General features: G+C 48.0%; 1 protein-coding gene across 9 annotated transcripts in view; it reads right to left on the bottom strand.

Annotated features, from left to right (window-relative positions):
- Window positions 1-703: 703 nt before the first annotated feature.
- The window catches only part of STAU1 (staufen double-stranded RNA binding protein 1), a 55,047-nt gene continuing 42,289 nt past the window's right edge, over window positions 704-13,461 (bottom strand). For 6 of the 9 annotated variants that reach the window (XM_030309441.1, XM_030309443.1, XM_030309447.1 and 3 more), the window contains 8 exons: window positions 9,979-10,191; window positions 8,353-8,496; window positions 6,368-6,514; window positions 5,066-5,141; window positions 4,551-4,870; window positions 3,836-3,958; window positions 3,037-3,122; window positions 704-2,250 (listed from right to left, as the gene is read on the bottom strand). In XM_030309441.1, coding sequence (XP_030165301.1) covers window positions 2,235-2,250; window positions 3,037-3,122; window positions 3,836-3,958; window positions 4,551-4,870; window positions 5,066-5,141; window positions 6,368-6,514; window positions 8,353-8,496; window positions 9,979-10,191 — 1,125 coding nt within the window. In that variant the 3' untranslated portion in view covers window positions 704-2,234. Of the gene's footprint in view, window positions 2,251-3,036; window positions 3,123-3,835; window positions 3,959-4,550; window positions 4,871-5,065; window positions 5,142-6,367; window positions 6,515-8,352; window positions 8,497-9,978; window positions 10,192-13,461 lie in introns of those variants that run through there. The other 3 variants (XM_030309445.1, XM_030309444.1, XM_030309442.1) reach the window with 3 other exon arrangements.

The raw sequence follows: 13,461 nt of genomic DNA, 5'->3' as shown, positions 1-13,461 counted from the left end.
GCCCCCGACCTTATTTTTTCAGATGTGGTCATCACTAAAGGGGACCAGAGCTCCTTGGAGAAATGGCTGACTCCAGGACTAAGGAAAGGAAAATTGCAGGACCAGGGGACCAGGGAAAGGACCGTTGCAGCTGAACCAGAGGGCACAGCGTCCACATCGCTGCAACGGTCCTGGCTCAGTCTGACAAAGTAAGAATGTGGAACCACATACACACGGATATGATCTCTGCTTAGATTTCCAACAGGGTCAGTCTCGGACAAGTTTCTAAACTGTGCTATGTAACTAGACACAACTGAGAAACTCTCCCTGCTTTCTCCCTGCGACGTCAAATCCCCTTCTGTGTCTGAGCACTCTTCTATAACCTTCTGACCACTCTCATCCTGGCGGTCCCACCCACGGGCTGGTTTTTACAGCGAACCACCTCTATGAGCATCTTCTAAAATTAAACAGAAAGCTGCCGGCCCACTCCTCAGCCAGGCTTGAACGCAGCGAGTGCCTCACCGTCCTCCTCCGAGTGTGAGCGCACAGGCAGGAAGTGAGACTCACAGTGTCGAGAAGTCTCCTCTTCTGGCTCGTTTCTTCGGGTGACAGCGTCAGGTTGGAGAGGAGAGGCCTGTCCCCTCACCTGGCTGCCCACACGCCTCGCTTCCACACCCTCACATCTTCCCTCACTTCTTTAGATACTGCTCAAAAGGACCAAAAATTCATTAGTAGCTGTTTATTGATCAATGGTTTGATATAAAGTCATTTCAGATCTTCAGAATTTTGCCCAAACAGAATCACAAGCATTACAAAGTTTTGTTTTGTTTTTTCCTTAAAAAAAAAAAAAAAAGGGTAAGAGGTAGGTTGGGAGGGGACCTACCTAGCAGTAGTGGCATCTGAGAATAAATTAACAAAAAAAATTTAGTATTACCATTTATTGGTGACAAACACTATGTTTTACTTACATTCCATGGGGAGATAAAATTCCAGCGTAAACAATGAATCGAACAAAAGCAGTACTTAACTCGCAAGACTACGGTGCTTTTCATCTGGACCATATGCAGGACCTTACCGCACACGCTTCTGTGCGCAGTAACACAACATCAAAAGCAACAGTTTCGGAGCTCAACACAGGCCACTCTCTGCCGCCCTACATGGAGATGTAACAGCGGTACAAAGCACGCCAGGAAAATCCATCTGCGGGTTTAGACGTACAACACGGAGACCATATCCTGTAGTGTGAAAGCCACGTGTCCTCAAGAGCCGTATGTATAGACACACAATTTTTTTTTAATAATCTTTAAAACAAAGACCAAAATTCATTTAAGTCCTGTTGCATTAACAAAAATAAAACAGAAAAGGAAACAAATGATCATTAAAGTTTAAAACTCCTAAACTGTCCAATTTATACAACCATGGGAGACTTCATCCAGGATGCTGACAAGTCCAGGACCGTTGCAGCTGAACCAGAGGGCACACCGTCCGCATTGCTGCAACGGTCCTGGCTCAGTCTGACAAAGTAAGAATGTGGAACCACATACACACGGATATGATCTCTGCTGATTAGATTTCCAGTAGGGTCAGTCTCGGGCAAGTTTCTAAACTGTGCTATGTAACTAGATACAATTGAGAAACTCTCAAATGAAAATTTATATAGTGTCATTTCAATCAAAAGAAAATAAGAAAACTAAGAGTACGTATCTGTTGGAAGAGAAAGCAGTGGGGACGGTGTGGGCACCACGGAGGTGGGGCCATAGCACACTAGAATGGTTGGTGCCGAGTAGGAAGCATTTGATTTTCTCTGGTGCTTTCGGCTCTGGGGCTGGTCTAAGGCCCCTGTCCCCGGCATGGGTGTCCAGGGTTTGTCCCAAGCGTCTGCGTGAGCCAGTCTGAGAAAGGTTGCGCGCGCTCTCTCCTGTGTCCTTAACACGGCCCAAAGGGTGACGACAGCCGAGCACCGAGGTGCCAGGGGCCAGGGCCTGCTGGTTTCCCGGTCAAGCCAGGGCCGCTTGGCAGGCCTCGCAGCACCCCTCAGCAAGCAGCTGCCTGCGTGTGGCACAAAACACCGCGCACGCGCAGCCACACTGCCTCCTTGCGTCCCCGCCTTCGTCACCACTGCCGCCTCTCTGCTTCTTTACCCAGCACGTGTCTCAGCCCACTGGAGGTATCAGAAATTCCAAATTCTCAAAGCAGTTTCAGTATTTTCAGTATATATGTTGGGGTTTTAACAACGGTTCGTGGCCAGAAAAGGTTCAGCACCTTCCACACCTTCAAGGAAAAAGAAAAATGAAAAAATGATGCCAGTTTTGAAATTTAAGGGAATTAAGCCCATGTTACAAATGAAAAGAAATTAGCCGACATTGAAGTCCAATAGCACAGGTCCCAGTTTTGATAATGGGGTTCAAGTTTTGTCAGGATGTCACCGCCAAGTGAAAAAACACTAAGGAGAATGCATGTGTAGTATGGTAGCTCTGGGACAGAAGAAATAATGAAGCAGCACAGGATGATATTTGCATAAAGAAACACATATGAAAGATACATAAACTAATAAAAATGCGACCTCTGACTCTTAACGAGAGAACAAATGGGAGGCTGCTGGAGGGGAGGTGGATGAGGGATGGGCTAGATGGGTGACGGGCATTAAGGAGGGTGCTTGTTCTGATGAGCACTGGGTGTTGTATGTAAGTGATGAATCACTGAATTCTACTCCTGAAAGGAATATCACACTGTATGTTATAAATAAAATCTTGGAAGAAAAAAAAAAGATCTCTGGGTGGGAGGGGAGGGAGGATGAGGTGGGTGGGGACTGCGAGGAGGGCAAGACTGATCACTGTGCACCTTTGAAAATAATTTTGATTTTTGAACCACGTGAATGTTATTACCTATTCAAAATTTAAAAAAACTGCACGCTCTGCCCACTACTTAGAAACCCCTCGGGAGAAAGAAAGGGACAGAAAAGGGACTGAGGTGAGTTTCACTACTGAGTTGAGCTGACGGTCTGAATTGAATGCAAATGACGAAAAGAGCTGCCTTTCTGTAAACGGGCTCACTCACACAGACACTGGGCCATTTCCTGTTCTTGGCATCTCTGTACTTTGTTGGTCCAACTCAGACAGCAACTTTAAAATGTTCAGTGCGGCCTGGCAGGGACGAAAGGGAGAGTCAAGGTGCGGCCACTGCCCGTGAGGGTCCAAACAGGGAGCCCCCCAAATCACACTTTCCCTTAACATTTGAATTTTTAACTTAAAATACAAATTAAAAACTAAATGATCCATGTTTACCTCATTGAATCACAACCTCTGTTAATTTTATTAGATTTTCTTTCAGTGTTTTTAACCTTGTGGTAACCAGACTACAAATTCTGTATCCTGCTTTTAAAGCAAAAACCTATCACATTTCCTTCTTTGACATTAATCTGACCAATGCCTTACACTCCATCAGGTGGATATACCACAGTTTACTCCGATTAATCAATGCCATTTCTCAGTTTTAGTATTTCTCGGAACAGGAGTTTCACCTGAACAGCAGACCACAATAAGGGGCTTTCTACAGCTGCCCGAACTTGGGCCTGGCTGGGGTTCTGTGTTCTGGAAGGAGACGAACGGATACAGCATGTGGAGGCAGGCGTTCCAGGATCCAAGTCCACCCCCCAGGTCAGCACAGGCAAGGGAAGGGGAAGGGGTATCTAAACCTGATGAATTCTGATAAACAGGATGAGAAATCAATCCAGTAAACTAAGGAAGAGGGCTTCAAAAGACGAAATCTATAAAACAACCAAAGGCTATGGGAGAGCCCTTTTCCTATCTTGCCCAGGCCGGCAACAGGCAGGAGCCAGGACCACCGGGTAACATACCATGTCATGGCAGGATTCCACATCCTTTCCAATCCCGTGGCTGATCAGAGGTGGCTGAGAGGAGCAATTGATAAGAGATACAAATTCGTTCTTGTTGTTTTTGGGGAAGTCTTTGTATTCCACCTGAGGGGAGAAGAAAACTGAGGCCAGGTAGGGAAGCGGCAAATACAAACGGGGCCCAGCAAACAGGCAGAGGACACCTCTTTCTCCCTGCCCTCAACCTGAGGAGGCTCCACCAACTCCCACTCAGTCGGCAAGAGGCCGTCGGGGGGCCTGCTGCCGGGGGCACCAAGGGCCACAAGCACCAGGGCCCTAGCTTCCGGAATCTTCCAGGAACCCAGACGTCTGCCCAGAGACCCCAGTCTGAAAGAAGCCGTGCCCTTTTCTACGAGGCAGAAAGGGCCAGCACAATGAATCCGTGCTTGCTAGAACCACCACGAATATTAGCAGCTTTGTTGTTATGGTTGGCTTGGATTTTTTACAATTTTATTACCAAAGGACAAGGTTACTCTACACCGTACAGGCCCGTGGGACTTTCCTTCCCTCCCCGACCTTCTCAGGACCACCCAGGTACCATGTGCCCTCCACCACCCCTTCCCCTATATAAAGACCTTGATTTAATAAACAAGGTACGAGGCTCATTTCCTGAGAGAAACTCCCCAAAAAAGAGGACGACACTGATGTCTAGACCACACAGCTCAGGTCTAACAGTTACCTGGAATCCCTGGACTCTGGAAAGATAGTCCAACTGCTCAGAGGGTCTTGTGAGGGGTCCATGGGGTACGTGGCCTGAAGAGATGTTATTCTTTAAAATGGTCTCGGCTGTGGGCGAGGTGCCCCCATATAACAATTCACGGGCTATCATGGCAGTTACCGTGGCCTTGGCAGGATTCGGAGCTGCCCTGGTGAAATCTTTGGTGTGGTGTCCTTGACTGACTCCTACGGCCTGGGCAACCTCGGGCACCATGGGAAGAATCCCAGCGGGCAGCTGCTGATGGCTAAGATAAGGCATCCTAAACTCATCCTCTTTATTGCCTAGGGAGGGACATGCAGACGGGTCAACACGAGGCCACACACGCCGCCGGGAAAACACTTTCCAACCCGCTGGCCCTCCCTCGGTGCACACAGCGGCACGGGGATGACACAAAGCTCAACACTGCTCGTCATTCCGGGAGCTACACAAATCCCAGAATCAAGTTCAGATCAGGACAATATTAACAACACACTTACTAGTCCCATTTTCATCCCCAGAGCCAGGTTCAAAAAAGGTTACTTTTCTTCCATCCCCTGGTTTTTTTACTGGTGTCTTAAAAAAAAAAAAAAAACAAAAAAACAAAAAAACAAAAAAGGCCATGAGCATAAATCAAACTCTTGCAAAATTAGTTCCTACTGTCTAAAATTAAACAAGCTCCAACCAGCATTGACCTGCAGTTTGTAACATTTTGCAATATGAAGAGGTGATCGGCAGAAAGCCTTACCCCCGCGCCGCCGCCCTGGCAGCCTCCTGCCCTCACCCAGCGACACTCCGGCCCACACAGCCTGTCCTTGAAGAGATGCCAACAGGCACACGGAACCAGGTACTGAACTCTGCACTCACAGGAAGACAGGGGAGCGTTTAACCGGAGGGAGCCGGGGACGCTACACTGGTAGAGCCCACGGTGGGGAAGCAGCTCTTAGACTCTCTGTGTAACTAACATCCAGTTAAAAGAGAAGGGGCATTTCCAACGATAACGGGGGGGGGGGGGGGGGCAAATGTTACGAGATGAAAATTTTCTCAAACACGGGTCTCCTTTTTGAGAAGGTTAAGGGTGCCGTGAATGCTCTACCAGATTTTGGAACGAAACACCCAAACACCAAGTCCAGGATCTATGCAGATTCTCTGACGAGTGTCTGCAGCCACAGCAGATGCCGTGTCCCACTGGGGACACGGCAGGCACAGGGAGTGAATCCGTCCTGGGACCTCTCCGTGGAAACAAGCTCAGTCAAGAACTTGCTTGAAGGTACCGCTTACCAGTCTTGAAGATTTTTATCTAGTGTTAAATTCATAAAGAAAAAGAAATCCCGAATCTAAACTGTGGATTTAGTTCCGTAAATCACACTGTGCCGGTGTCCCAGAAAACCCAAACTGCTGCTCCCCAACTAGCAGAAGCCTAAGGCTGATAACTCGTTCCTGCAGGCCTCACTATGAGAGCACGACGACAGAACTAGACGTGTTAACTTCAAGCCCAGTCGCCTAGCATCCTACAAATGGAAAGAGCAAGCTGCCCTCCAGCAAAGCGTCCCGACCACAAAGATACGGAAACAAGAACGACTTAACCCAGAGCCACGCTTGGAGCCATGGACATGCAACTCCCCTTCTGACCACATTATAATGGTCCAAATGGATAAGACGCTGCTCAGCAGGGCTGTTTTACTGCCAGGAGGATGAAGCCTTGCCCTGAAGCTTGGCCCTGGAGGTGCCAGAGTCCCCTAGGATGAGGCGAGGAGGTCATCTTGCAATTAGAGAGCAAGGACACAGCCCCGAGCAGTCACCTTCTCCTCTGATTTGAGGGCTGGTTTGGTGGGCTGAGCCTGTGGGACTTTGAAACCAAGGATCTCCAGCATGTTCTCGGCTGCGTTGCGTTTGGCCACCTTCTTATTGGTGCCTGTTCCTTCCGCGGTATGGTTTCCCACCTTGACCTGCATGAGGACGAAGTCAGGGCTCAGACCAGTGCTTACGCCTTCAGAGTAAAGACCGGTCAGGCATCGGTGTGCTGGCAAAAGAACCCGGCAACGGTCAGAAGCTAGATGCTTAACAGCGGTGCCCCGGAGCGGGCCTGCGGCGGCCTGCGACGCGCGGTGAAGGCAGCCCCTCCGACACACTAGACCACGGCAGCTTATAACGACTGTGACCAACAGAGCTAAAGAAAGTCGTCACTTCCTAACGGGACTACATCTCACAAATATCTGTGCTTCTGAGGTCCTCTGCATCCGTGGCATCTGCTCGGTGGAATATTACCGGGGTGCGCTCCCGCACGCTCCCCTTCCCAGCCCTGGGATCCAGGTGCCACGGTGGGAGCATTTACACCAAAGATCTGCGAATACAGCACAGCAAGAGCTCGGTTGTTTTGCTGTCTACTCCAGACTTACAAGACGGAGAAAAGGTTAATAATGCAAATTAAGCTTAAAAGCGTGTCAAGGCCGCAGCCGTGGCACTGTAACTAGCACAAAAAACTGGGGACGTCTGTCCAATCTTTGAAAATTATTCAATTCAATGAAGTCACTCATTGTTTAAAAACGAGTGAAGTTCCAACATTTCTTTGTTGCTTCACTTTCATCTTGTTTATGTAAACAAAACAGTCAATACCCATGCTAAGACTACAGTCCTTTGTCAGCAGCATGAGCAACTTCTTTGCTTGAACTGGACAGTAGTAATGAAGCATTTGTGTGCAGTCTGACTTTATACTACTCAAGATGACAGTTACACTGAAGTTACAGATGTATAAAATTGAAAGTCAAGAGAACATGTATTTTATATATTATTTGTAAACTGTATGCTACGCATCCTTTGTCAGTGAAATTTATAACACACACACACACATCCATAAACGCACACGCGCCCGGCCCCCTTCCCACTGTGCCACCCACCCCTAAGACAGCTGATTGTTAAACATATTCCAGCATATACCACTGCTTACAATCCCCTTCCATGCTGGTATTGAGCACAGACCAGAACCAAAAGCCCCACGTCACAGAACTGAAAATCAAGGAAACCTTCTCTGGCCAGCGACAAGGGCTCGGGGGTTGAATCCTGGCCTTGCTGTCTACCAGCTCTGATCTTGGTCAAATGACTGACTGTCCTGGCACGCTGCAATCTTCCTCGGTAGCAAAGAAGGACCATTACTTTTCTGGCCTTCTGACTGGGTAGGCTAAGTGACGGTGCTTCCAAAGTTGTAAACTGCTACACAAGAGTTAAGTACTGGGTTTTTCACCAGAAAACACTATTAAATTCAAATCACGATCAAAGTGAGCTGCCCATATGAATAACTGTTTAATGAGCATAAGGAGAAACACTCTGCACCCATCTGAATGAAGTGTAATCCCAATGTAAGGAAGATCCAACAACCCTAGACTCCAGATTTGACAGAAGGATTAGGAGAACAGGAACAGATCCTCTGATATAACTTGTAAAATTTATCTTCTGAAAAGAATAATATAAACCTTCAAGGAGATGTAATGAAGAGAAGCGTTCACCCACAATCCCACAGTCCTCGCACTCACACACTCCAGCGGTATGTTCAAGCTCCCACCTGCTGATACAGCAGCACGTGTGGTGCGCACACAAGTATGTTTTAAGGCGTCAGATTATTGCGAGTGCCACGGTCTTACTATTGGTAACGCCTGATGGCAGGGAGCAGGGCCCACTGGACCAGAGCTCCTCATCCAGCCTCCTCAGGGAAGCATCCAGCCGCTGGACCTGGCCCAGCCGAGATGGGATGTGGTCAGAGGAAGTCTGCCCATAACCCACGCCGACCTACCTGCATCACAAACTCTCTGCGGCGTGGGAGGCCTCGCTCCGTCAGAAGCATGTACTCCGGCTCCTTCTCCTTTTTCGCCTGCTGGATCTGGGCCAGCCTGCTGATCGGGTTCATCCCCTGGCCATAGTCTGTGCTGCTCTGTAGCTGAGGAACAATTAATGTAAAATCCACGTGCCATGTTAGTCGCAGAAAGGACTTTGCCAACTTAGAGATCGGGACGTGACAAGAGATTACTTTTATGTTGATCTAAGGCCCGAATTAATCAGACCTTTTTAAAACTTTTTTTAAAGTTAAAAGATGCTCAGTGACTTTCTAGGATTGCACTGAGGTTGACTTTTTTAAAAGTCTTCCTGGCAAACCAACATCAGTATTTCACTACGAGCAGACAACTATCGTAATGTCTGCTTTTTGACAATAAATTACAACTTCACAATGGAGAAAAGAAATACAGAACACTATTCCTAAAACTCCCCTGAAAGTCTGTTATAAAGATGGGTCCCCAGCTTTCTTAGCAATGATTCAACATCCAAAAACTATTAAAAAAAACCCCAAGCTGACACCCAAGAACCCCACCGTTCCTTCCCAGCGGCCACCTTCAGCGCCACAGACTCACGCGGATATGAAGAGCAGAAAGGAAAGTGCAGCAGTGAGCAGAGTGCTCGCTTTTGTGTCCTGGCCTTGACACAGCATCAAACTACAGCTGACCCTTGAGCAGCAAGGGTCTGAACCGCCAGGTCCACGCACAAGCGGGTTTTTCTTTTTCTTTCTTTTTGATAAATACACTATAGTATAGTATACTCAATGTATTTTCTCTTCCTCATGACTTCCTTAATAATGTTCTTCTCTCCCGCTTACTTTATTGTGCAAATACAGCATAGAATACACATATGTATATAACAATACACAGCACATAAAATGTGTTAATCGACCATTTATGTTATTGGTAAGACTTCTGGTCAACAGGCTATTAGTGGTTATGCTCCTAGGCCGTCAAAAAGTTAAACCCTGGTCTTCCGCTGTGTGTGTGCGTGTGCGTGTGCGTTGGGGGTGGGGGGGGCGGGGGGCGGTTGGCAACCCTAACCCCTGTGCTGTTCAAGGGTCAACTCGTATTGACAGTCGTGACAGAGCAGACCCTAGTATCCCTAAATATGCCTGAATGGACTCCTGCCCCTTCTCTGGGTGGGGAGGAGGGGGCAGGTCCACTGACACGGCTTAAAAAAATCCCAAAGAATCAGGTGGTGTTTGGTGAAACGTCTCACTCGTCCGCCTGTCCCCAGACGTCTTTCCTCCACACTCACACCAGTGCCAGCCAGGGGCGGTGAGGTGGAGCGAGGATGACTTCGGCGTCCTGTCTGCAGACGGGCACTCCTGTAGTCACACCCTCATCCGCAGATGTGTGCGCACACCTGCGGGGGCCCCGCCGACCCCACCCCAGCTCGGGGTCGCATCTGCCTGACAGGGAGCGCTCCCGGGAGAGCTGCACGAGGAGGCCCCGGCGCCCGGCCTGGCAGGTGGCACGTCAGCGGCCATCTGCTGTCACTAGGATCCGCCACCTAGTGAGCCTTCTGAAGCCCCCAGCCGTCTGTGGGCAACGGAAATACCCTCTTCGTTCGGGAAGGTTCTTACCCTGACTATGGATTTTGTTTTCTTTTTGATTCTGGGCTTCACTCGCTCGACTGTGGGTAGGGGTGGCAACTTCTTCAGCTCCTCAAGAACAGCTATGGCAGCATTTTTCTTCGAAATCTTCTTGCTCTTCCCTTCACCTTCTCCCACAAACTCCCCAACTGACACCTTGGTCACGAAGCTCTTCATGTGGGGGGGGCCACTCTCCCGGGCAACCTGGTTTAGAGGGAAAGACTGAGTGAAAGCGCGACAGACACCTCCTGCCAGCGGCAGGGCACGCTGCTTAGCGCACTACCTCCCAGGAAACACCGGCCAAGGGGAGTTTCGGTAAGACCCGTGAAATGAAGGGAGCACACGCGTCAGCAAAAGGAAACAGTGATAACCCCGAATGCTCTTCTCCCCTTGTTCGTTATTTTCCAGACTTCTTAATATTCTTGGGTCTGATCAGTCCCAGTTAGCATCAAAGAAATGGGAAGCAAGTTCTGCTCCCGTCCTCCTAGCACAACGGCTCCCAGCTGTGTCCCCAGGTCACAGACTGCTCTGAGTTTGGGGAGACCCACTGCAAAGGGCAGGAAGGCAGCCGTCCCAGCAAAGCCCAGAAATAACTGCGACATAAAGAGTTCAAGTTTAATATTTGCTCTGAGCCTCAAGCCAAGACTGAGCTTATTAAATACTGGCTGCTATGCATCCAGCCACAAAAAAGAACGAGAAACTTCTAAGCACTGGCAGGGATTTCCAGTACACAGTAAGAAAAGCAGAAACTGCAAAAGGGTTTATATAGTACCCTAACTTTTGTGTTAAAGAAAAGATTTGTGGGGCGCCTGGGTGGCGTAGTCGGTTAAGCGTCCGACTTCAGCCAGGTCACGATCTCGCAGTCCGGGAGTTCGAGCCCCGCGTCAGGCTCTGGGCTGATGGCTCAGAGCCTGGAGCCTGTTTCCGATTCTGTGTCTCCCTCTCTCTCTGCTCCTCCCCCGTTCATGCTCTGTCTCTCTCTGTCCCAAAAATAAATAAACGTTGAAAAAAAAAAATTAAAAAAAAAAAAAAAGATTTGTATATACACACTTATATGTAAACAGACACACATGTGTGTTTATATACTTATTTATGCAAAAAGAAACACAGGATGGATAAAGCAGAAACCAACAGAATTAGTTCCCTACAGCAAGTGGGAGGGATTGGGGTAGAAAGGGGACAGCATGATACTGCTGAATGTATCTTTGTGCATAGTTTTGACTTTTGGTTTTACATATTAAAATATAAAAAATAAGTCCACAACGATGAGAGAGAAACATTAAAATTGAGTATGAACAGAAACCTAAGTATAAAGTTATTCCAGGAACACACAGAGGGAAAAGAAAAACTGACTCCAGCTTACGTTAGCTCAGATGGTCTTGAAAAGAACAGCTAAGTTAGAGGACTCACACTACCAGATTTCAAGACTTCCCATTAAGTTGCAGCAACCGTGCCCTCACAGTATTGTTTGCGGGCAAAGAGAGATCAATAAAATAGAACAGAATGCAGAAACAGACCTGCACACATATGGTCTCGTGATTTCTGGCAAACACACCACAGCGCACCAAAAGTCTTTTAAATAAAAAAAGCAACTAGATATCCTCATGGGAGAAGCACAGTCTCAAACTCCACCACAAACAGGTAACTGGAGCCGGAACACAGACCTAAATGTGAAAGCTCAAACTATAGAGCTCTCCAAAGTAAACAGGAGAACAACTCATGACCATGAGAGTAGCAAAGAGCTCTTGAAAGCACAAGGTACCAGCCATAAGGAAAACAAAACTGAAGGTCTTCGAAATTAAAAACTGCTCGTCACAGGGTGCCTGAGTGGCTCAGTCGGTTGAGTGTCCGACTTCGGCTCAGGTCATGATCTCACGCTCGTGAGTCTGAGCCCCGCGTCAGGTTCCGTGCTGACAGCTTGGGGCCCGGAGCCTGCTTCGCTCTGTGTCTCCCTCGCTCTCTGCCCTCCCCCGCTTGTCTTCTATCTCTCTCAAAAAGCAAAAACAAAACCAAAACTGCTCATCAACAGATGACGTGTAAAAAATACAGGGAACCCACAGAAGGGGACAGAGTATTTGCAACATGTGTACCTGACAGAGGATTTATACCCAGAATACTGAAAGAACGCCTCAAGTGAACAATAAAAAGACCAACTACCCAATTAAAGAACACCTGACCACACACGTTACAAAACAAGATCTCCAAGTGGCCAATAAGCATGTGAAAAAGTGATCACCATTTGTCATCAAGGAAATGCAAACTGAAACGACAATGCAATACTATAATATCCACGCCCCCCAAATGGCTGAAATCAAAGCAACTGAGAGTATCGAGTGTTCACAAGGATACAGAACAGCTGGTGGGAGCATATACTGTACGACCACTTTGGGAAACAGCTTGACAATTTTTATTGAACACCTGCCCTGGGCCTTGGCAATTCTGGGTGCACATGTACACAAGAAGACTTGGTTTTATATTTTATACACAATGGTTCCTAAAGTGGAAACAAGTCACATGTCCATCAACAGGACAATGGATAAACACAATTTTACATTCACACGGTGAAATGCCACATAGAAAAAAACTACTGACACACGCAGATGAGACTCAACATCAAACTATCCATATCATATCATTCTATTTACGTGAGGTCCAAGAACAAAGAAAATGAAGCTATAGTTATATCAGAAAGAGCTTCTTCTGGGTGGGTAATGTGAAAAGGGCACAGGGACGGCTGGAGGTTTCGGGAGCCCTCCAGATCTGGACCCAGGCGGTGAGTCTCGGGCTTGTACAGAGGTAAAATCGAACGGGCTGTGCACAGAAGACATGCGTGCCTGCCTGCAGAGGAAGCTTGTTTCACCAGACCGATGGCAGGAGATCTAAGTATGAAATTCGGAATGGAGAGGAAGAGCCTATGATGCTGGACTGAAGTGAAGGTACATACAGGGATCTTCTAGAGTTACCTGCCCACGAGGCCTCGAAGCGAGGACTCTCCTTCCGGCAGCAACCAGCACGCCTGGCACCCCTTGCTGGTCCCCACGTGCCACTCTCTGTGGAAGGGACCCAGGGGTCCTCGCAGGAACAGCTGGGGCCATTTCTGTTTGAATTTCCATTTCCACTGGCACCAAAGCTTGAGCGGGGCAAGTTCAAAGCTAAAACGTTTTGTTGCACCAGAAGGTAGTACGTTCACTCAGACTCTGAAGAGGGGTGGTGAGGAGCACGCGTGCAGGGATGACGAGGCCCACAAACAGGAGAGGAAGAAAACACCTCACAGCACACAGAAAAACTGTAACTCAAAATGAATCATGAACCTCAATTTCAGAGCTGAAACGACGAAACTTCTAGAAGAAAACACAGGAGTATGACCTTCGGTGAGGCAAAGGTAGCTAAAGTTGCACAAAACCACGACAAAACAAAAGAAAAATTAGGCAAAGGCGACCTTGCTAAAATCTCTTTGCTGTTTGGAAGATACTG

Source organism: Lynx canadensis, chromosome A3, assembly GCF_007474595.2.
Source record: "Lynx canadensis isolate LIC74 chromosome A3, mLynCan4.pri.v2, whole genome shotgun sequence".
Lineage (NCBI taxonomy): Eukaryota > Metazoa > Chordata > Mammalia > Carnivora > Felidae > Lynx > Lynx canadensis.
The sequence above is the reverse complement of the archived record's forward strand: the minus strand, read 5'-3'. Positions and strand labels throughout refer to the sequence as shown.